This window comes from Struthio camelus, chromosome 2 (genome assembly GCF_040807025.1).
Source record: "Struthio camelus isolate bStrCam1 chromosome 2, bStrCam1.hap1, whole genome shotgun sequence".
NCBI lineage: Eukaryota > Metazoa > Chordata > Aves > Struthioniformes > Struthionidae > Struthio > Struthio camelus.
Window position 1 is genome coordinate 137,759,844 of NC_090943.1, and position 20,813 is coordinate 137,780,656.

The 20,813-nt window shown below is 42.5% G+C and overlaps 1 protein-coding gene across 2 annotated transcripts; it reads right to left on the reverse strand.

The window, feature by feature from the left end:
* Nucleotides 1-441: 441 nt before the first annotated feature.
* RGS20 (regulator of G protein signaling 20) lies at nt 442-20,312 on the reverse strand. 2 transcript variants are annotated; one of them, XM_068932708.1, is made up of 5 exons: nt 20,250-20,312; nt 10,074-10,222; nt 3,722-3,808; nt 2,644-2,878; nt 442-1,399 (listed from the first exon to the last, which is right to left on the reverse strand). In XM_068932708.1, exons 2-5 carry the CDS (start codon nt 10,217-10,219, stop codon nt 1,211-1,213), a joined length of 657 nt encoding a protein of 218 aa, XP_068788809.1. In that variant the 5' UTR covers nt 10,220-10,222; nt 20,250-20,312; the 3' UTR covers nt 442-1,210. The 2 variants fall into 2 exon arrangements, with proteins under 2 accessions (XP_068788809.1, XP_068788808.1); XM_068932707.1 differs by lacking the exon at nt 20,250-20,312 and adding an exon at nt 18,950-19,030.
* Between the last annotated feature and the right edge of the window lie 501 nt (nt 20,313-20,813).

Below are 20,813 nucleotides of genomic sequence, written 5' to 3' on the forward strand. Positions count from 1 at the left end.
CTCCAAATTTTAATTGAGTGGGATTGTAAAAAAAAAATCTCATAATTTGAAAAAAAGTTTTATTATAATAAGAGATCTACAAATAGATTATGCTGATTTGACTTGTTTTCTTCCTAGAACTTGCAGTGATTACCAATTTTGATGTACACAAAAGTGCTTACGGGGAGATATCTGTCAAAAATCAAGTGTAATGCTTTGGGGATAATGTAAATGAACATGGATTTTCTTTTGGACAGTCTGAAATAATGCCTTATCAGCACAGGATAGTTCTAGCTTCTTTCTTTGGTTAATGAAATATATGAATGTCTGTAAACTAAACATGTCATATAACTGGGGAGAGCTTAACATTGTGCAAAGACAAGATGGTTGATACTGCCAGTCTCTCAGGAACAAGTAGTGAAATATTTTTTTTTACATCTGCAGAGTGAAGAGAACAATACATGAGAATTCTTGTGCTTTATTTAAGAATTTAAATGCCCAGACTCTTCTTCCTGTTAAGTAAATAATTTAACTTTAAAAACATCAACAGTATGAACTTAAAAATGTTTTGAGCAGATTCTTGGTAGTAAAATAACACTTTTTCAGGAAAAAGATTTTTTTTTTTTTTTTACAGGCAGCATTATTTCAACCACTAGCTTTCATGAACTCGAGGTTGCCATACTGATTTTCATTAGCCCACTGCATATGGGTTAAATACATATTCTAAAACAAGTGGAGTGTACCCGTGCCAGGTACAACTTGTACAATATGTGAAACTTTGGTCTAGTATAATCCAGATATTGACAGCATAACAGTTTTTATTTTGCTCATTGTATGGATGGGGAAACTGGTTTGAGTATCAACTGTAGCACTCCACTTAAAAATAACATCTAGTTTTCATGCTCATTTGGCAATTTTACTTTGGAGATACGTCCCTTTATGAGAGATTTGTGTCCAAGTTGCATGCTGCATTGTAAAAAATACTTTTTTTAAACAATAACATTTTCTCTTCATCCTTTTCATTCTTGTTTGCAAAGCAATACTTTTTGTGATCAGAAACTGTAGCTAACTACAGTGTCAGAGCCTTGTGCAGATTTTAAAACATCCAGTCTGTATTAAAACTTGCCTGAGTTATTTTCAGGTAAATCATCTGGTTAATTCTAAATTCCCTGTTGATTGATGTAGCCCAGCATTCCATTTGTTTTAAAATAAATACATTTGAGAGAGAATCCTATGCTTCAATGGATTTTTCAGATAAGGACCGAAGCAACTCCTTATAAATAGCAGAGTTCATAAAGCGTGGGTAGGAGTCTCTGTGCATTAAGGTATAAATTTGAAGCTGTGCGTCATCGAAGGTATGTTGTGAGGGTTCCAGCATGTTTCGGTTAATAACTTCTCGTACTCTGGAGTCCAGACTGACCTGCATATTAAAATAAAAAGTCATGTAAATGGTAGCAGTGTGAAATACACATGCTTTTTTCCAGCTCTTTTGGCTTGAAAAAAGCAGCCTTTGTTAACCGTTTCAGTTGGCATCCTTCAAGAGTGTAAAGACTGTTCAATATACATAGGCTAAAACTGGCTGTATTCAAATTTTGAAGTAGTGATCTGTTGAGTATGGATAAAGGAATTCTCTCACTTAGGAAACCTTATTTTGAACAATGCTGCTTGCAATACTATTATTACTAAAACCTGTGAGACTGGTAGAATTTTCTTCTGCAGAGTAATTTCGTGCTCTGTAATAGAGTGAATTTGTAATTTTTTGTGACGTTTTGTTTCCTTGGGAATTAGTGCTGTTGCAAAGAGCCTGAATTCAGAGTGAGTAGTATTACGCAAAAGGAAACTGTAACCTAGGAAGTTGTTGATTAATCAAATTTGTATGTTAAAAAGCAGGGTGAATTGAATATAAACATCAAGTAGCCATATAATGCTTCCATGTGTGTAATGTTTTGCATTTTTTTTTTCTTTCTCTCTTGCAAGGCAGTAGTCTTTATAAAGATGTTAGCATTACTGGAATAGACTGATTAGATTAATGTTGTTTTTATCTGCACAAGTACGGTTTGCACCACAATCAGTTAAGTTTATGAATTTTGCAAGGAAGTTAGAAGGTTTAAAATTCTAGCTTCTTTGTAGGATAATGTTCAAACTGATCTGAGATGTCTTTGAACGTGACATATTTGCTAACAGTGAAGTGACAGGTAGCTTTGAAAATTTTCAGAGTCAGTTTTTTGATTTATGTCATATTTTGTCAGCTGCTCTGTGGCAAACAACAGACGTTCTGTGCTTACTGTGCTTGTAAAGCATCCCCTCCCCTTCTTAGTGCAAAGAGAAAAGAAATTGATTTGTCCAGCAAATAATTTTTAAGTTTTTTGCGCAAAGATGAAGTCTTCATCTGTACCTTTGTTGTGCCTCAAACCTAAGGACTTCACATTAGTGTGCCCTGGTAGCAATATGAGTAGTTTTCTAACAGCAAGTGAAAATTGTTTTGACTATATCACTACAATGTTGAGTTTGCTTTTTTTTCCCCTTCTAAATCTCTCTTTATTAACAGTAGAATGCATAGGGGAAAAAAAAATCCTTAGATGTTTTTGTGGTTTTAAGTTAAACTGTTTAAGTTTTAAGCTGTGCAAAGCAGCATCAAAGAATGTACTGGAGAAAGCAATGTACCTCTTTTGGAGAAAGGATAGAAATATAATCTTCATAAATTAGTCTTGCTTTTTCTTCAATGACACTTTTGTTGGATTCTTGTTTTAGTTCCTCACAGGCCATCCAGAAAAGCATATTTTCCTCACTGAATTCTGTTCGGAGGAACTCACGAAAAGCATTTCTGCCAGCTGGAGTAAGCATTAGTTTGTCAAATGACTGAGCCCAGGCATTCACCTCTTCAAGAGTAGGAGCAGGGCTTGAGGAAGAAAGAGAGGACAAGAGAAATGAATGATTGCTACTCAAGCTGTTTTCACCTGGTAGAAGGCATCTGCTGTCATGATGGAACAAAAATACAAGGTTCATGTGGCTCTAATTCCTCACCTGAACTACCCAAGCGCAAACTCTAGGAAACATAAGATGCTTTTTGAAAGTGGGCTTATCAAAAGCTCAGGCACAGGTGATTGCCTGGGCTTTGATGCAGAAATCCAGTTTATTGCTCAAAGTAGTAGCAACAAAGGAGTCCCTCTACAACCACTAAATAGGTTTTTTTTCTACAGATAATAGTCCTCATTGAAACATTGTTAAAAAATGAATGAAAATATGCAGAAAGAAGCATGGAGGCAAATATAAAAGGTGCTCTCCGGTCTTTTGAGGTTTTGCAGGTGCTCCAACCTGTTTGAGCAATGCTGAAGACGCAGTTGTGTGACTCTTGAGAGCATCTCAGTTCCCCTTTATATTTATTCTTTGTGTACGGCTGAGCACTGCCAGTTGGCTTGGTTAAATACTTGCTGAGTGGGAGAAGGATGCATTTAAAAACTATTTCAGAAAAAAGGAAAACTGTTTACTATGCTTTTTTGATCTGCCATCTTATGAAAGTTGTGATGTGGTTACATGCTGCATATAAATAAAAGATTATAGATCAGACCTTTGGTTCGTTATAAGTTAGACATGGCTGCAAATTCAGTTTAAATGACATGGATAATAATATTTTTTTGCATATTTCAGGTAATTTATTTTAAACATTTACTGTGATTTGATTTTTGTTGGTTTTGTTGTTATTTCTTTTTTAGTTTAATGTAATGCTTAATAAAGAGTGTACCTTTCCTCGCAATTTGGAATACCCTCTGTTTGGAGTTCATGGGATGTTGTTCTTGCTCTCTCTTCATCTTGATTTCTAACAGTAAGACTGCAAGATAAAAAACAAAAGTTTAATTAGCTTTGTAAAGGCAGAGGCTGAACTGTGCCAGATGTTTTGCTTTTAATGTTTTGCAAAATTATGTTAACAGAGCAGAAGCTATGAGTAGCCACATGACCACAGTTATACTCTTGACACTCGTTTGACACTTGCGTAACTCTGGTGAGCTTTAACATAGCTGATTACTGTTCAAAGTTATATAAAGTAGGCTTTCTGTACAGGGTTAATTTGTGTATACATGAGTACCCTTTATCAGGTACCAAATCCATATTCCATACAGGCTTATTATGCTGCATTTTGTGTGCTTGATGCAATGGTTTTATGCAAGTGAGACTTCAAGGGTTTTTTTTTGGAAAGATGATTCTTTGTGGGGTATGAACCCTGGTTATTTTTTATATGCACAGGGCATGATGAGTGCTGGCTGTAGAATGATACTGTATTACAAGAAAGCCAGTGTTTAGCAACTGGAACTCGAGTTTGAAGCAAGGTCAACACCTTTACATGTGGATGTTCAAGTGTAGCCATAGCTACATAGTATGGTTATTGATCGCAGCCTTGAGAAAATGCTAGTATATGATTCAAAAATTAAGGCCTAGAACAAAAAATAAGCAGATGCATCGTTGCTAAATATCACTTTCAGCATGTCTGACTGGAAATGAGTGTTAGTTTGTTGGTCTTTGTAGCATTAATATAAAAATAAATGCTTGCTGCAATCACTAGTCATCCCTGAGAGATTGTTTTTGATGTCCCTCGGAAGGGTAGGTGCCAACTCCTGCTGCTCTGATCAAATGCTAATTTAGATAACTCTGTAGTTGTTTAAAAAAAAAAATCCTTTTATAGTTTCAGCTACTGAGGATTCTTTGTCTTTAAGGCTTAATTTGAGAATGTGCCTGTTTCCTTTTAGGGAATGGTGACTGTATTCCAGTTCATAAATAATCACAGTTCAGTGAGAAATAACTCATACATGCATGTGCATGCACGCAGATACATTCATATCATGTGTAAAGCTGCTTAAAATTTGTCAAGAAGAAAAGGTCCTAGTGAACGATAACCCACAATTTATAAGAACCAGGTCCTCCAGCTGGAATAAAGCAATAAAGTTGTTATAACTTCTAGGAAAATATAATACTCAATTTCTTCATTTATTATCTTACCTCTCTTTAATGTTAAGTTTGTTGCTTTAATTCTTAGGAATCTAATTCATCTGAAGCAAGGCTTTTTGTTAAACCAATTGATTTTTCTTTCCTTACTTCCTCTTAAACTCATTGTTTTGTAATATTTGCAGCCTTACCACTTACTGGTTATCTCCTCTTACTCTCCAGTGTTAGTCCATAATCTGCAGAGAACTTTCTGGAGGATGGAGAATGTAAACATTTTTAAGGCTTAAGAAGAGTGGCTGGAGGCTGGCAAGAGAGGAGAGAGATGCTTTTCTCTTTGCCAGTGGAGTCCATGCATTGAAAAGATGGGGAACCTTTCCTGTTACGAAGTTGGATAGCAATCATATTTTGCAAATTCATTTTTTGTGCAAAATCTGAACCATGCATTCAAACCAGTGACCTATCTGAGTGCACCTTTTCAGTAAAGAAAGCAAGCAGTTAAAGAATGTTAGCACTGTATTCTCTTTGGGGTGTATTGGACCCAATCCTATACTAGTTGCCAGTGATTCTGGCATTTTTTAATATGAAAAATGAGTATGTCATGGATTACACACACATGCATGCACACACAGTAATATGTTTGTCATGAGTTTTGTAGAGTGAGGGGGGCCAACAGATCAAGAAAGGAGTACAGTCCTTATAAGAAAATACATGAAATGGAAAAAGGCATATGAAATAACAACAGCTTTCTGAAGAGGAATGGGCCATGACTTACAAAATGTCCTGGGAGATAGGCTAAGTCCCTAGAAATGTACAGGTAAAGAGCAAAGAGACAGAATGTGTGCAATGCTGTTTTCTCAGGTTCTGGAAGAGCAGCAAGCTGGAGGCTTGAGTTTTGGCTGTAGGAACAAACACAGGCTCTGAGCATCCAGGTTATGAGACTCATTTCACCATTTCTTCCCTCTAAATCTACTATTAGGAGGATGCTGAATGCTGGATGTTCTGCAAATCAGCTGCATGACTCATGTAGACTGTTATTTTTATTCCTATTCATATTTTTTCTGTTCAAAGTACTTGAGCTATTTTGAGGAAAGACTTTATGAATGGGGAATATAAATAGCTTAATTGCAGTTTGTTTTGCATTTTTTGCTACTAGCAAACAATTGTTCTCCAAAAAAAAAAAAAAAATCAAATTATTTTAAAGCTAAAACAGGCTACTCTGTTCTGTAGCCTCCACCAGTTTCCAGGTGATTCTGAAATGCAAATAGAAATTTTAAGCATCATGGCATTTGGGTAATTTCATACACCCTGTTGTGTAAATTACTTTCTTTGAATTGTTTGAATAGTGAGGCGTACAGAAAACAAACATCCTTGGGAATATCAGGTAAAATGACAAAAAAGTTTATCAACAATTTAAAAGATAAAATGCAAATTTTATGTACTCTGACTTAATAGATAAATGTGCCTTCTCTGTCTCTCATGGAATGATGTGTGTGTGTGTGTGTGTGTGTAATAAGCAGCTCTAGATTGTCATCTGCAGAGCTGTCAGTGCACTGGAATTTGTATGGTGATACTTTTAACTCAGGCACCATTCTGCAAGATACCAAACTCTGATCCTGAACAGGCACAACACTGAAGTGCATGTTTGCCTCTAAGCACCTGCTTAAAAGCTTTATAGGATCAGAGCCAGAGTACCTTGCAAAATAAAGCCCTAGTTCCTTGCAAAATACTCACTGTTTACATTAGAAAGGGCAGAACTGGTTATCTAAGCTTCTGATTATTGAAAACTGAGTGCCAATAACAAGGGAATGATCAGCTTGCTCCTTCTTTGCTTATAATGTTCTTCCCCAAAGCATTTGCTCTTGGCTGCTCTTATTTAAAAAAAAAAAAAAAAAAAAAAAAAAAAAAGGTGGAATAGAGTCGTTTCCCGCCTGTAAAGATAGATTCTAAGTTATTCTTTTTTCCCTTCTTCTCAATGCCAGGTTTGCTTGCCTTGAAGTGTTTCCATATGATGCATGTTTCCATGTGTATCTACAGTATGGTAGATTTATAGTGCATTTATAAGAAGCACTCAGCTTGCTATAAGTGCTTTGGTTGAATTGCTGTGGCTTTTTAAGACTTTATTTTTCTTTATTTCAGTGCAAGTCTCACACATTAATTAGTGCTGGCCCCAAACGGACACAGAACTTTTGAGTATGGCAGGTTTTACCTTCAGTTTTGAGTGAAATCGCTTGGATCTTGCAGAGTTGATATGTGAGATAAGAAGAACACATTACTCCTTTATTAAGGAATGAAGCAATGCTTTTCCCTTGCTTGCTTTGCTTCCTCAGTATATTTTCCTCCTTAATGCCCTGTAGTGGGAGTTCCTGTAAATTGCATTCTGCTTAATTCCTTGTCTTCAACAAATAATGCATAGTGTTTAAAGTCTCTAATCCCAAGGATATTACTTCACATAAATAGCAGGTGCCATGAGTTGACAGCCCTAATTAATGGCAACAGGTCCACTTGCCATTAAAAAACAAAACAAAACGAAAAGTGCTGGAGATGTGGTTATTAGTTGACTTGCACATTCTTTCAGCTACTCCTAATTCCATTTAACACAGTCCATGCTCTTCGTTATGTCCCAACCCTACATCTAAAACTGTTAAATGTTCTGGTATTGCTTTCATTTTTTCTGGAAGCCCTGATGATGCTCAAGAGAGCTTCAAGGGGAGAAACCAGTCCTCCTGCACAAACAAAGCATCCATTACACAGTAATGAAACAGAAGTAGCGATAATGTATAATTCCAAGGCATAAGGTAGTGAGAAGCAACTGAATGGTGGTGTAAAAACTGCTTCTATGAGTATCGCTTGTCTTATTCAAGAGCACAGTGTCAAATGTTTTCTTCTAATTAATATAGGTTTTGTATGGGCATGAAGTGTTCATTTGACAGGTGGTGAATCAGCCGAGAAGTGACAGTTCAAGGAAAAGGCCAAGACAAACCAGTTCTTACGCAGCTGGAAACAAAAAGATACCATGAAATAAACAAAAAATTGACAAATAATGTTACTGTTCATTTTGTCTCCAAAGAAAAGGTAGAATAGCAGGATATTTCCTCATACCTGCAGTTACATGGGACTGGTTAGGTTTGGGCCTGTTCCTTCAACTGCTTAGGTGTTATATGCTCTGACCGTGAGCACTAATCTGGACAACAAAAAGACAAAAGATTTTTCTGAGCCGGGAGCCTAGGTCTAGAGCCAAACAATTCCATCGCCTTAGAAGAATAAGCACTGAATACTTTTAAAGTAAATCAAACGTGTGCATCTACTGTCTCTTGTAGAAAACTTTTGAAGCTGCCTTCTCCTGACATTCATGTTTGTATAACACTGTACAACAGAACTGTGATGTGATCAGGCTTTTGCACGTTACCACACAGAAGTTAAACTACTTTATTTACATAATATGCAATATTTTTAGTTCTTTTGGGGGGTGAAAATAGATTTGATTTCTGAGATAGGAGTACTGCTTTTGGTACTGTGTAGGATGACACTGTGATAATATGTTATCAATTTGTCAAAAGTGTATTAGCAGTAGAGCTCCTTTTTGTGTTAATTGGAGTTGCATAGAAATACTTTACAGGAAGCTTTGCGTGTTCTTATTTTTTTTTGAAATGTGCAGGGATCTCATAAGATAATTCATATTATTTTGGGACCCAGAATTTTGTCTATTTTATATGAAAAGGGTAAGTAGTGGTGTTTTGGCTTTTTTAATGTTTTAATTTACCAGTGGCATTTCTAGTGGAGAGAGAAGTGGGAGGGGAAAAAAGAAGTTTCTAAAGCTTTCTGAAGCTACTGGAATTGTATACTTCTACAGTAATGCTATATCTGACCCTTATCACCTGGATTTGGATACCTTGATCCAGTTCATGTTTAACTTCTTCCTTTCTCAGTGTTTTTTCATTAGTTTTTAGGATTTGGGAACATTGCCTAATACTTAAGGTACACCACTGGGATCAAAGAAATTCCGTGTTCTACACCAGCTTTGCTGACAGGGCTTTGGTGAGTTACTCAGCAGTTCCATATCTTGTTTTTGTAGGGAAAAATGGGATGATAATACCTCCTTACTTACACCGTTTTTCTCTGCCTCCCATTCCCATTTGAGTGAAAAAAGACTTAACACAGGGAAGCGAAAGTGGGCATTTAAGGAGACATAAGGAGACAGAATCAAACCTAAGGGCTGGAAGAGACAGTTCGGCTTGACTCTGTTGATAATGTAAGTCACAGAATTTGATGGGAGACTGTATCTTTATCAAATCTGAAATGTCTGTATGACCTATCTTTTAAATCTCTTTTTAAAGTCAGTCATAATAACCTTACTGAAGCCACTGGAGATGCCAAATCATCTATAAAATGGGAGTTAATTGCAAGGCTAGCCTGTTTTGATAGTATACTGCCTGCTTTTCTGAAGTGCCTACGCTGCTATTTCTAGCACACAGTAACTGTTAGGTAGCTTACTTTGTTAAAGTGCAAGTGGTCAGTGCAGTGAGTATGCAACTTTGTTTCCAGGTAACTTCTGCAAGTCCAATGCTTCATGGGAGCACATTAGACATTCTTTGTTTCTGTGCAAAATAGGTATGAAATGCTACTAAGCAGAATGGTAATACTTGGCACTTACTTGGTCTGGGGGCTAGAACCTATACTTACAAGAGTGTGCAGAGTGAGGATAGTAAGGTTTCTTAAAAGGAGGCACATAAGAGGACTCTACAGAACCCTTAATGCCCATAGGATAAGCAAATGTTGTTCTTAACCACTTTGTTATTCAGTGTAATGTGCTAGCTGGTGCTTCATTAACAAGGGGGTCACTTCCATGCATGTGTGCGTGCAGTTGCACAACCTAGAGGAAGGCTCAGGAAAGAACTAGAGTATCTTTGCTTTTTAAATGCTACCTTAGTTTTTCTGTTTCCTTTTGGAAAATGCTTTATGCAGTATTTTTTTTCCCCTCCAAAACAGTGGGGGGGAAAAAAAAAAAAGCAAACTGGAGCAGAATGCTGCATCTAGTACTAGCTCTCGTATAGTCCCAGATTGTACAAGTTGTGTTTGGCTCATGCTGTCCTATACACTGAGTGTCACCTCCCTCCCCTTTTCTTCTGTTCCCGAGAGGCTTGAATAAGAGTCTATACCATGAGCAGCTGCAACAGCAGCACCAACAAAAGCAGCAGGCATTGGACCCTCGAGTTCCCATGTTGTTTTGTGTCTGTGCAGAGCCTGGGGTCTCCTGGGCTGTAGACATCTGCCGTTTGCGCATCTCCATCCGTTCTGATCCCATGGGCTACAAGAAAGCAAGAGAAGGGGGAGGTGAGTAACATCTGTTTTCTCTCTTTTGTGTTTTGTTTTAAAAGTCTTACCAAGAACTACTTAAGGCTACAACTTAAAAAGGGGAAGCGAGGTTTCTCCTCTCTCTTCTCAGAGGGCTGCAGCTAGTCTAGGCTAAGCCTAGATGTTTCCTGAGGCTTTGACTTCAAGATCTATCCTAAAGGAAACAGTACAGAATTGAGGTAGTTGGAGACCCTTGGGTTTTTTTTTTTTTTTCTCCATTTTCATGATTAGCTGGTGCACTGGTTTAGTGATGCTTGAATGAGACATATGAGAGTTTTTGAAAACATGGCCCTCGTGGTGAGTTTTACGAATGCCTCAAACCTGTTGGTTGTCCCATAACAAAGGGGAAAGGCCAATGCTTATCTGTCCATAATGGATCCTACTGCCAGTGTTTTTAACAATGCTTTTTCTGTAGAGAAAGAGTCAGAGTTTGTTTGTTTAAAGATGAGGAATTACTTAATGCTGTTTGGCCATGTGTTTTCTCCTTAAGATTTAACATGTTTTTTTTTCCTTCCACCATAATTGTAGACAACATGAAACAATTTTTTGTAGTCTTTGCACTGCTCTAGGAAACCTTTTTGGAGACTGAATTCTGCAGATTGTACAGGGAAGTAGTACTAAGGAAAAGACAATTGCCACTAACGTCATTGTCCCTTTCTGATGCATCTTTCTGTGAACTTCAAATTTCCCCTATACCACTTGATATGTGTTCTCCTTATTATGCTGAGGGTTGGGTCATATGTAAGTGAGAGCTGTGTTTTATAGACAAAATGTCACCTTGTAAAAGAATTAGTGCGTCTTTCTTTCTAATTGTTCTCATTGTATTTTATCTTTGGATACATACGATTGAATCACAGAATGGTTGAGATTGGAAGGGACCTCTGGAGATCAGCTAGTCCAATCCCCCTGCTCAAGCAGGGACGTCTACAACACATTGCCCAGGACAGTGTCCAAGTGGCTTTTAAATACCTCCGAGGAAGCAGACTCCACAAGCTCTCTGGGCAACCTGCTCCAGTGCTCAGGCACCCTCACAGCAAAGAAGTTTTTCTTCGTGTTCAGAAGGAACTTCTTGTGTTTCAGCTTGTGTGCCTGTTGCCTCTCATGCTATCACTGGGCACCAGTGAGAAGAGCCTAGTCCTCTCGGCACTCTCCCTTCAGATATTTATGTACCTTGATAAGCTCTCCCTTGGGCTTCTCTTCCCCAGGCTGAACAGACCCAGCTCTCTCAGCCTTTCCTCAGAGGAGAGATGTTCCAGCCCCTTCATCAGCTTAGGAGCCCTTCGCTGGACTCACTCCAGGAGCTTCATGTCTCTCTTGTACTGGGGAGCCCAGCACTGGACACAGGACTCCAGGTGAGGCCTCCCCAGGGCTGAGGAGAGGGGAAGGATCACCTGACTCGACCTGCTGGCAACGCTCTTCCTAATGCAACCTAGGATACCGTTGGCCTCCTTGGCCACAAGGGCACATTGCTGCCTCATGCTCAAGTTGTTGTCCATCAGGACCCCCAGGTCTGTCTCTGCAGAGCTGCTTTCCAGTAGGTCGAGAAATTTGAAATATTAACACTGATTTCATTTAGTATGAGTCAAATTTTTAACTGGTTAAAAAAACACTATATCACTTCACTAAGGCCAGTGAAGATGAGGGGGTTTATACCAGCTGGGGATCTGATCTGGTATTTGTATTTAAGCTGCAGAAAAGAGTGAGTTTAAATCATGGGTCATATTTAATATAAGATGGTGCTAAGCAGAGGAGTTATGAATTGTGTGAAATGCCTTTCTTCAAAATTTGTGTAAATGTTTCTTTTAAAAAAACCTCCTCCTGTTTCCTGGATGCTTTTTCTACTCTGAGTGTAACTGTGCTTCTAGTCATATCTTATCTCAAGTGAACATGACATTTTCCATGTTACTAAGGGAATGAACAGGGTGAACATGTGTGTGTGCACCTGAACTATAGTTTTGTATTTCTGCTCTGATTTAATAGCTTTGTATTTTTTTTTTGAGAAGACTCTTGCTGTTTTGACTATGAAGTAAATTAGAAGATGGATGGTTTTCTTTTAAAGAGAGGCTTCATTATCTTTTCCAAAGTTCTGTACGTATATTTAAATTTTTAGATGTATTTCTTTAAGCAGTTAAAGATCCAGACCCATTCTACTGACACTGAGTTCAAGTAATTTGCCCATTTGATATTCAGGCAAGGCCATGTTACTAGTTCAAGGAAAGGGAGGAAGGTGCAGGAGGAGAACATATCTCTGACCCTCCCACAGAGAGGTTAATCAACATAGTTTCTGATAGGGATACTTTTGAAATCCAGATGAATTGGAGAACATAAATCTCTGATGCCCCATGTCTCTTGTTCTTGTTTAATACCCTATTACTCTAGGCTCCCTTACATTGTGCTGTATGAGAGCAGCGTAGCCTAAAATTTGGTTTGATGGGAAAAATAAAACAAAAATTGTTTTTCTTCCTGTGCTAATCTCCCTCATGCCAAAATGGACATCCTGGAGCTCCAAACTCCCTGTGCAGTGAGTCTCTTCCATCTTCTCAGGTTTCCAGACCTCTTAGAAGGTGCTGTGAGAGAGCAAATTGTGCAGTATTGACATAGGAAACCCCTCTGCGTTGAGTGCTCTCTTTGCTTGAGAATTGGAGTCTGCCTTCTCTGTCCTCTGCTATCCAGAACAGATATGTATCTTGTTAGAAAAAGGGTTTGAGAAGAAAAGATGTGGGAGAATGAGAAATTCCAAAAACTGGAGATGGACTGCATATTTCAAACATGTTTTGTAAGGAATACAGCAATACTTTTAGACTAATGCTTGAAAGAGGGGAGATACCTTTAACCAAAATATTTTAACCTCTACCCCAGCATTACCTACCCCCAACCCTGGGGTTGTTTCAGCCAATTGCTGAATATAACCTGAAACGTATCTCTATGTTCAGTTATATCCGTTTCAGACTGCCTAAAATAATCATGGTGCTATCAAAGACACCTGTGTCTGCGTGGGTAACTGTAATAGGAAAAATAGATAAGTCTTTCTGGTTCTTATGGACAGAGTGGAACTAACAGCTGATAGTTTCCTTTTTTGGTATTCAGTAGGATCTGATTTTGCTAATGTGAAGTTGCCGTGGTAAGAGGCATCATACTCTAACTTTTGCTGATGTTTAGTTGATCTGAGCTTGAAGAACTTAAGAGCATGGTATGAGCAGGCACAGCAGGACCTGCCTGGAGGAATCTTCAGAACTGTCCAAAGTTTCCACCTGGAGAACATGAATTAGTCAAATATTTGCTTGTGAAGAAGGCTAGGAGTTTGATCATTTATCTCGTCTTAAGTCAGTTCCATCAGTTCAAGTTGGTTTTATGTTTCATCTGTGCAGATGACTAGAGAGGGAGTTTCTGGACCTCCTAGAGAGTAAGTGACCTAAGCAAACTGAGTGTGCAGTCAAAACCCTGATTCCCATATGTGCCACAATTATGACTACAGGACAAACTTGAATTTCAGACTTAAAACTTAAGTTCCATAGTTCTTGCCACAGTGAGGTCTCCAAAATGGACTGCTATATAGCTCCTAGCTCTATATTTAGGAAAACAACCATGACTTTGGCATGATCTGGAGAACTGGAAAGCACTTATACCAACAGTTTCGTAGCTATGCAAAGCATGTCACCTACAGGAACCATAAGCCCAGGAACTCACTGGAAGATTCCCATTAGTTTCATGATGGAAATTTCACCATGCTTGGGTTTATGATCTTGTTTAGACTTCAAATTGGTATTAGGGTCTAATGCAAAAAAATCTTGCCTAGAGGGCTTGTTTTGCAAAGAGAAGAAAGATTTTAGTCTCAGGCCATCTATTCTGGTCCCTCTCTGATTATTGATCACAACAAATTTAGTCCATTATAAAAAAACAAAACAAAAACAAAACAAAAAAACCCAAGTTTTACCCAAGTAAAAAGCAATGAACCAGAAATAAACAAAATAATGGCATGTATTCTTGGCTTTTTTATCCAGCTCGATAACATCTAGGATTCATAGGAAAGATACAAACTTAAATTACTCAATGCTAACAAGTAATTTTTTTTAAAAAGTAAGTCCAGGGATTTAAGCAAGCATTTTAAAAGCTACTTTTGACAATAATGGAAAAACTAAAATGTATGCCTTAAGAATAACGTTGAGATACTAGAATAAGTATGCTTATCGTGCCTTTTCCACTCTAAGGTGTGCCTATCTGACATTCAGATTATGAGGCATTTTTGTATTTAACCTTATGAACACAAAGGAGTGCAAAGATCAGGGATGGAAATTATTTCCCGGGTTAAAAGCAGCTCAGATGATATTTGGCTTAGTTGTAGCATTTATAATATTTGCAAATCCTTTAGTAGAAAGGTGAGCTACCAAGAAAACAGCCTTCCCAAAGGAGGAATATGTAAAATCTAAATTGCGAAGGTCAAATTTTTAAAAACCAAGAATGCTTGGAAAAAAAATCGTGGACAAACCTTTTATACTTTTATTTTATGTTACAGCACAAAGAAACTTTGTCAGCTCATCGGAGTACAAAAATTCTGTTACTAAAACATAAAAAAATAATGTTCTGTCCTTGTGCATGTTACAATTAAGCAGGTGCGCAAGCCCTAACTTGTGCTAGGGTCTGACTTGCATAGCCCCAGTGTGAAGATCTCGCAGTAACTATACAGAATGTGAATCCCTGCACTCTAATTAGAGCCGACAGCCAGTTGCAGTGCCCAGATTTGGATCATCATAGTCCATTCATTTTTCAGTAAATGCACTGGGCCTAATCCAAACTCCATTAAAACAATGAAAAACTCCTATTGATTTCAGTGAGCTTTAGGTCAGGTTACATAAATTGCTGCCCTCTCTTCAGATTCTCCCTCCTCCTCCTAAAAGGATAATCAGTGAGCTGGAAGAAAGAGATTCTCTCATTCTTTACTACTGTCACAAGATGCTTGCCACTGGGCTCAAGCTCAAAGTAAATCTCTGAATCCATATTTTATTAGTTTAGGAATATTTAAGGCAGCATACTCTTACTGAAGCCTATGACAGTTTACCATCAACTGAAGTAAGAACAGGAAGCTTGATACTCGGGCTTATTTCTCTTCATTGACAAATTTGACACACAGGCTTTCTGCGTCAAGCAGTGTGCTATTTTAAATGGAGAAGAATTATAAGTTATGTTAATGAACTCACCCACTCATATGCACATGCTTCAGGCACAGTTATCAGATTTCCTCTTAGTGAGTTAGAGTAGGGTCAGTTCCTGGGACTTTTTGTGCTGTTGGCGACGTGGCATCTTGTAGTGGTAATAGAGTGATTTAAGTTGTTGAGGATTTAAGAAAGCAAGTTCGACTTTAGTAGAAAGGATACTGGCAGCCACATGGAATAATGAAGCTTCTTATGCCAGTATTGAACTCAGGTCTGTCAAATGCTCAGTAGATAAGATCACAAGAGAAAGTAATATCCTCCTATGAGTTTAAATAACAATTCTGGGACACTTCCAAGATGTCTAGAAATTAAGTTGGGTGTCTTTACTTGTTCTATTCTTTTTTCTTTTTTTCCAGAGGAGTAGCATCTCAGAGGAGCTTGGTTCATCTATCCAGATTAAAGCAGTGCTTTACATTTAAAAGGAATGTCTGGAAATGTATCATACTCCCACAGTTAACAGTAATAACACCTAGATCATGCCACTTGTAACTTAGGTTTTATTTCACCAAAGGCCTTTATTTCACCAACTGCTGTACAGTTGGCTGCAAGGTCAGCCTGCTATCTGTAGAAAACACCCTGCGCTAAAACTTTTCTGAGTAAAGCTGACTTCCTTCCTAAGAAACATAACAACAAAAAACAGAAGCCCCAGTTAATTATTTATTTGTTTTTGAGAAGGGTATTCTATATCTCTTATGCTAGTAGTGCAGGAGATATGGCTTTACTTTGGACACCATCACATAAGATTTCACTGAAAATATTACTCTGAAACGCAATTAGCATGGTCATTCTGTCACCATTTCTCCTGTAGTATGGGAAAGATTTGAGAATTTTAGAGAGAATTTGTTACCTGCTACACAGAAAAACCAACAAAAGCAACCTGTTGCTCTGGTATAACCATTTGTGTAGGTGCTATGAGAGTCGAGCACAAATGTGAGTGTGGAAAGCACTTAGTTCCATGCTGAGTCCCTTTACAAACGAGGTCATTGTAAAATGGCTTTAAGGTAAATCAGTATCGACTCCTTACCCCCTGTATAATACAAACTGTCAGAATCCCTTGCCTTGTATTTTGCGGCAGCTGGAGTTAACCTTGGTGGATCTTGGTCAGTTCATACTAGCTGATCAGCTATTTTGCAGGTTAAAAAAAACAAAACAAAACAAAACAAAAGCAAAACAAAAAAACAGGCTTCCCCAATGCAGAAAGTGCTACCGTTGTTTCAGTCCTATTTTGGCTGGCTTTAATATCAGAGGAAAATATTTGCTTCTAGTTATTTTTATGCAGCTGGCTTAAAAAAAAAGTTCATTCAGCCTAATATTTTACAAACCTCTTTACTATGCAAACAGTGGCATTGGCGTGCGTATAGCAGATTGCTCTGCTCACTCCCATCATCTCCTGCTGAGTGCTTGGTTGCATCGTGCTTAATTATGAATGGCCTCCAAAAAGCCCATTTTACTGTACTATGAAGTGACTCATATCACACCGAAGCTTTGACAACTCATACTGGGTATTGGAGTCACATGGTGTTGGATTAGTCAGTGACTCGTTTCATATTGTACTCGGTGCTGAGATCTGACTCATATTGAACTAGGAGCTGACTGACATTGTACTGGTCCGAACGCTGGTTTGAATCGGGATGACTCATCTTGTGCATTAAATAGTGATTCACATACCGTTTCCTATTGATTCTGACTGTCGCGATTCACTTCAGATTGTACTACGCTGGAATCTGGCTGCTCTGTCAGGGCAGACACCTTTGTAGCTGCCCTGGGCTCTGCCAGCCTAGTCAGTGTCAAATGAAGCAGCATCAGCCGGGAGAAGTATTACCAAAGTCAATGGAATTCCTAATTTAAAGCAGAAGTAAGATCAGAATTGGGCTTAGCATCCTATACCATAATTTCAGTAATGACACTTTATTGACTTCTCTGCGTCAAGTGGCTGTGTCAAGACTTCAAAACAAGCCTGTAAACAGAAAGTTAAGAATCACTAACCTCTAGATAAGAGTACTCTCTTTATGCATTTTCTTGCATCTGAATGCTAGCAGTTCTCTGCAGTACTTCCACGGCATGCTTCCTCCTTGGGATATAATTTGTCTTGATGTCAAAAGGATGGGATGAATTTTCAGAAGTAACTGAGTATTAGTAATTGCCTACACTTTTGGCTAGCCAACATGAGACCTAGGATCCAAGAGGTGCGGAAACCTCATACTTTGAAAGTTGTTCATGATTCCTCAAACTGAGCCCCCCAAAATCACTAGTCATTCTGAAAAATGTATATTGTTCTCTCCGAAGGATAAAGAGGAATGTCATGGCAAGACTCAGAGGTGACGTTTCCATGATTAACTATTTAGGAGCCAGAGAAAAGATATCAAAATAAGTACTGATGGGGGTAGGTAGGCACAGAGGAAAATCAAGGATAAAGAAAACAACTGCTCCCTCTATTTACAGCATTTTATAACATAGTGCTAATATAACATTCGGTTGGCTGGAACATGCTCTTACTTTAGAAAGATGCTAATTTTAATGTGTCCCCAAATAGGACATTCTAATAGTTTTTTGAGTGCTTTATTTAGTAAACTAATGGTTATTACTTTGCGGTACTATAACATAGTAATAGCGTAACTGGTACAGAGGTACATAGCCCTGTTGAGTGCTGGATCTAATGCTGATGCTTTTATGCAATGAGTATACATGTACAAGGAGTCTCCTTACCATTTATCTTGTGCCAGTGGTGTTGTACAAAATATTTTTATCTTACATTTTTTCAACAGCAAAAATGAAATAATGGAGTGGTTGCATCAAATTATCTCAGTATTAAATTACTGTAATTCCTACTGGCATGTACAAGGATAATCTTATTTGACTTGCTGCACTTGTGCTGATTTTCATTACCTGCTTTCTCTTACATTTCAGTAGGTAAGTAAGGGCATATCTCAGGAAAAGGTCTTTCTGCGCCCCTCGGCTGCACCGTGTGGCAGGATGGCACTGGCAGCATCTACCTGGAACCGCCCGTTTGGTGTTACTCACATCTCTAACTTTGCGAGGAAGCTGAGAGCAGTGATTCTCGGTGCTCCCCAAGCCCAAACGTGCCCTGGGCCTGCCGTCGCGACGGGGGGAGGGCGCTGCCCGGAGCCGCAGCCGGCGCCCATCCCGGTGCGGGGCCGTCCTGCCCCCCGGGCCGCCCCCGCCGCCGGGGTGGGGGCAGGTCCCAGCCCTGGCTCCCGGGGCCGGCCCGCCGGCGGGGCCGCGGCGGGGTCTGCCCGGCGGAGCGACGGGACGGGGCGCGCCCCGGCACAGCGGGGCGAGAGGGGGGGCTTTTGCCCCGGCTCCGGGCGGCGGCGGGGACGGGACCGGGGCGCGGCGGGGGCGGACGCTGCCCCTCACCGGCGCGGGTCCCGCCGGCAGCGGGGGGGGATCCGGCGCCTGCCGGGGGCGCGGAGCCCGGCGGCCTCCCGGCGGCGCCGCGCGGTACTTACGGTGTCGGCGGCGGCGCCGGGGGCCGGCTGGCAGTCCTTGCCCGGTTCCCCTCCGTTAGCGGCGGGCTCGGCGCCCGGGGAGGGCGGCTCGCCAGCCCCGCGCATGCGTCCCCGGCCCGCCCCGGGGGGACGCTCCACGGTGCGGGCGCGGGTGGGTCTCGCCCGGCGTGGCCGGAGCGGCGGCGGCGGCGCTGGGAGGGCTGGGGGCGGCGGGGGCTCCCCTGCGCGGGCCGGCCTCGGGGCCCCTACGGCTCAGGGGCGCTTCGCGGCGGGAGCGGCCGCCGCAGCGGCCACGTCGCGGCGGCCGGGCGGGGAGGGCGCGGGGAGAGCCATGGGGCCGGCGCGGCCGGGCGCGCAGGCGGCGCCGGGGGAGAAGCGCCGGGGAAACCGGTGTGGGAGCGTGTGTGTGTGCGTGCGCGCTCAGGGGAAGCGGGTGGGAAGGGCTTGACGAGGAGGCGATGCCGCCGCGGGGCTCGGTACCGGTGCTTCAGTTCTCATAGATGCCTTAAATGCCGACCGTGTTTATAAAAAGTCTGGATTGGAGCAAGCTTGCATTTTAAGTAACTGCAGGGATGCGCCCCCCCCTCCCCATGCCTCCTATCTTCTAAGCGTACATGGCACAGCACCTGCAGGGGTACCTCTCGGTCTAGTTTTCCTGTTTTATCTAAGCGCGGTGTTACTCGGTCGCAATAACGGCGCAGGGAAAGGCGTGTGCCTGATCCCGCAGGGGCGGGCGAACAGGGGCTGCGGTTTCCTCGGGGTCCCCGCGTACCTCCGTGGGGGGGACACGGCTGCCTCGGCAGCGGCCCTTGCCAACACCACCGCGTCTGGGGGACTACCATCGATAGCGTCCTGCCCCCGCACCCCCGCGGCAACCCCAAACGCCGTCTGTCGGGAGGGCGCAGCGCGCCCGTCGGCGGGACAAGGCTTAACGCGCGGCGGCGGCCGGGCTGTGCGACGACGGGCCCCGGGCAGAGCCACATGGGCTTCCCGTGAAACCGTGACCGTGACTCAGCGGAGGGCAGAAAGCCCCCCCCCGTACCCCTCCCTGCGGCTTGCTCCGCGGCGAGCCGGCAGGCAGCCCTGCCGTCGGGGCGCGGAGCGCAGCGGCCGCGGGAGCCGCCTCGCGGGGCTGGCGGTCCCCAGGGCGGCGGACGGGGCTGGCTCTCCCCCAGCGCCCCGAAACACCCGCGCCGGGCCCGGCTGGGGGGACGTGGGCGGACGGCGGCTTCCCCGTTGCGGGGAGGAGGAGGAGGAGGAGGAGGAAGGGGCGGACGCGGCCCGGCGAAGCGGTACTCACGGCGCCGGGCGGCTCGGGGGCGGCGCGGGGCTGCGGCGGCGCGGCTCCGTGGCTCGCCGGGCATCTCCGGTGCTCCGGGCAGCGGCGGCGGGGCGGCGGCGGCGGGGCCGGGGGCTGTGCCCGACGGCTCCGCAGCAGGGCGGCCAGCGGGCAGGGGGCGGCCCCGGCGTCGGCCAGCAGCGCCGCGAGGCCGCCGCGGGGCCCCGGCACGGCTCGACGGGGCGCCGAGACGAAGCGCGGGCAGGGCCGGCGGGCGGGGAGCTGCGGCCGGAGGAAGGGGCTGCAGAGCAGGGCTGGCAACGGGGCGAGGGGCCCGGCAGGCCTCGGAAGCTGCGGCGTGCGGGGGAGGTGTGAGAGCGGCGGGGAGAGAGAGAGAGAGAAACACAAAACAAGCGTTACCGGGGGCCAGGCGGCCCCCCCCTCCACAGCCCAGCTCCGAGCGGGAGCCCCTCCACCGCGGCGCTCTTCCGAGGTGACTGGCTTGAACCCCCCCGGCTCGGGAATGCCTCTCCCGCTCGGTCCCTTGGTGCTGCGGGCTGGCCCCACCGGCTCAGCCGCGCTGCC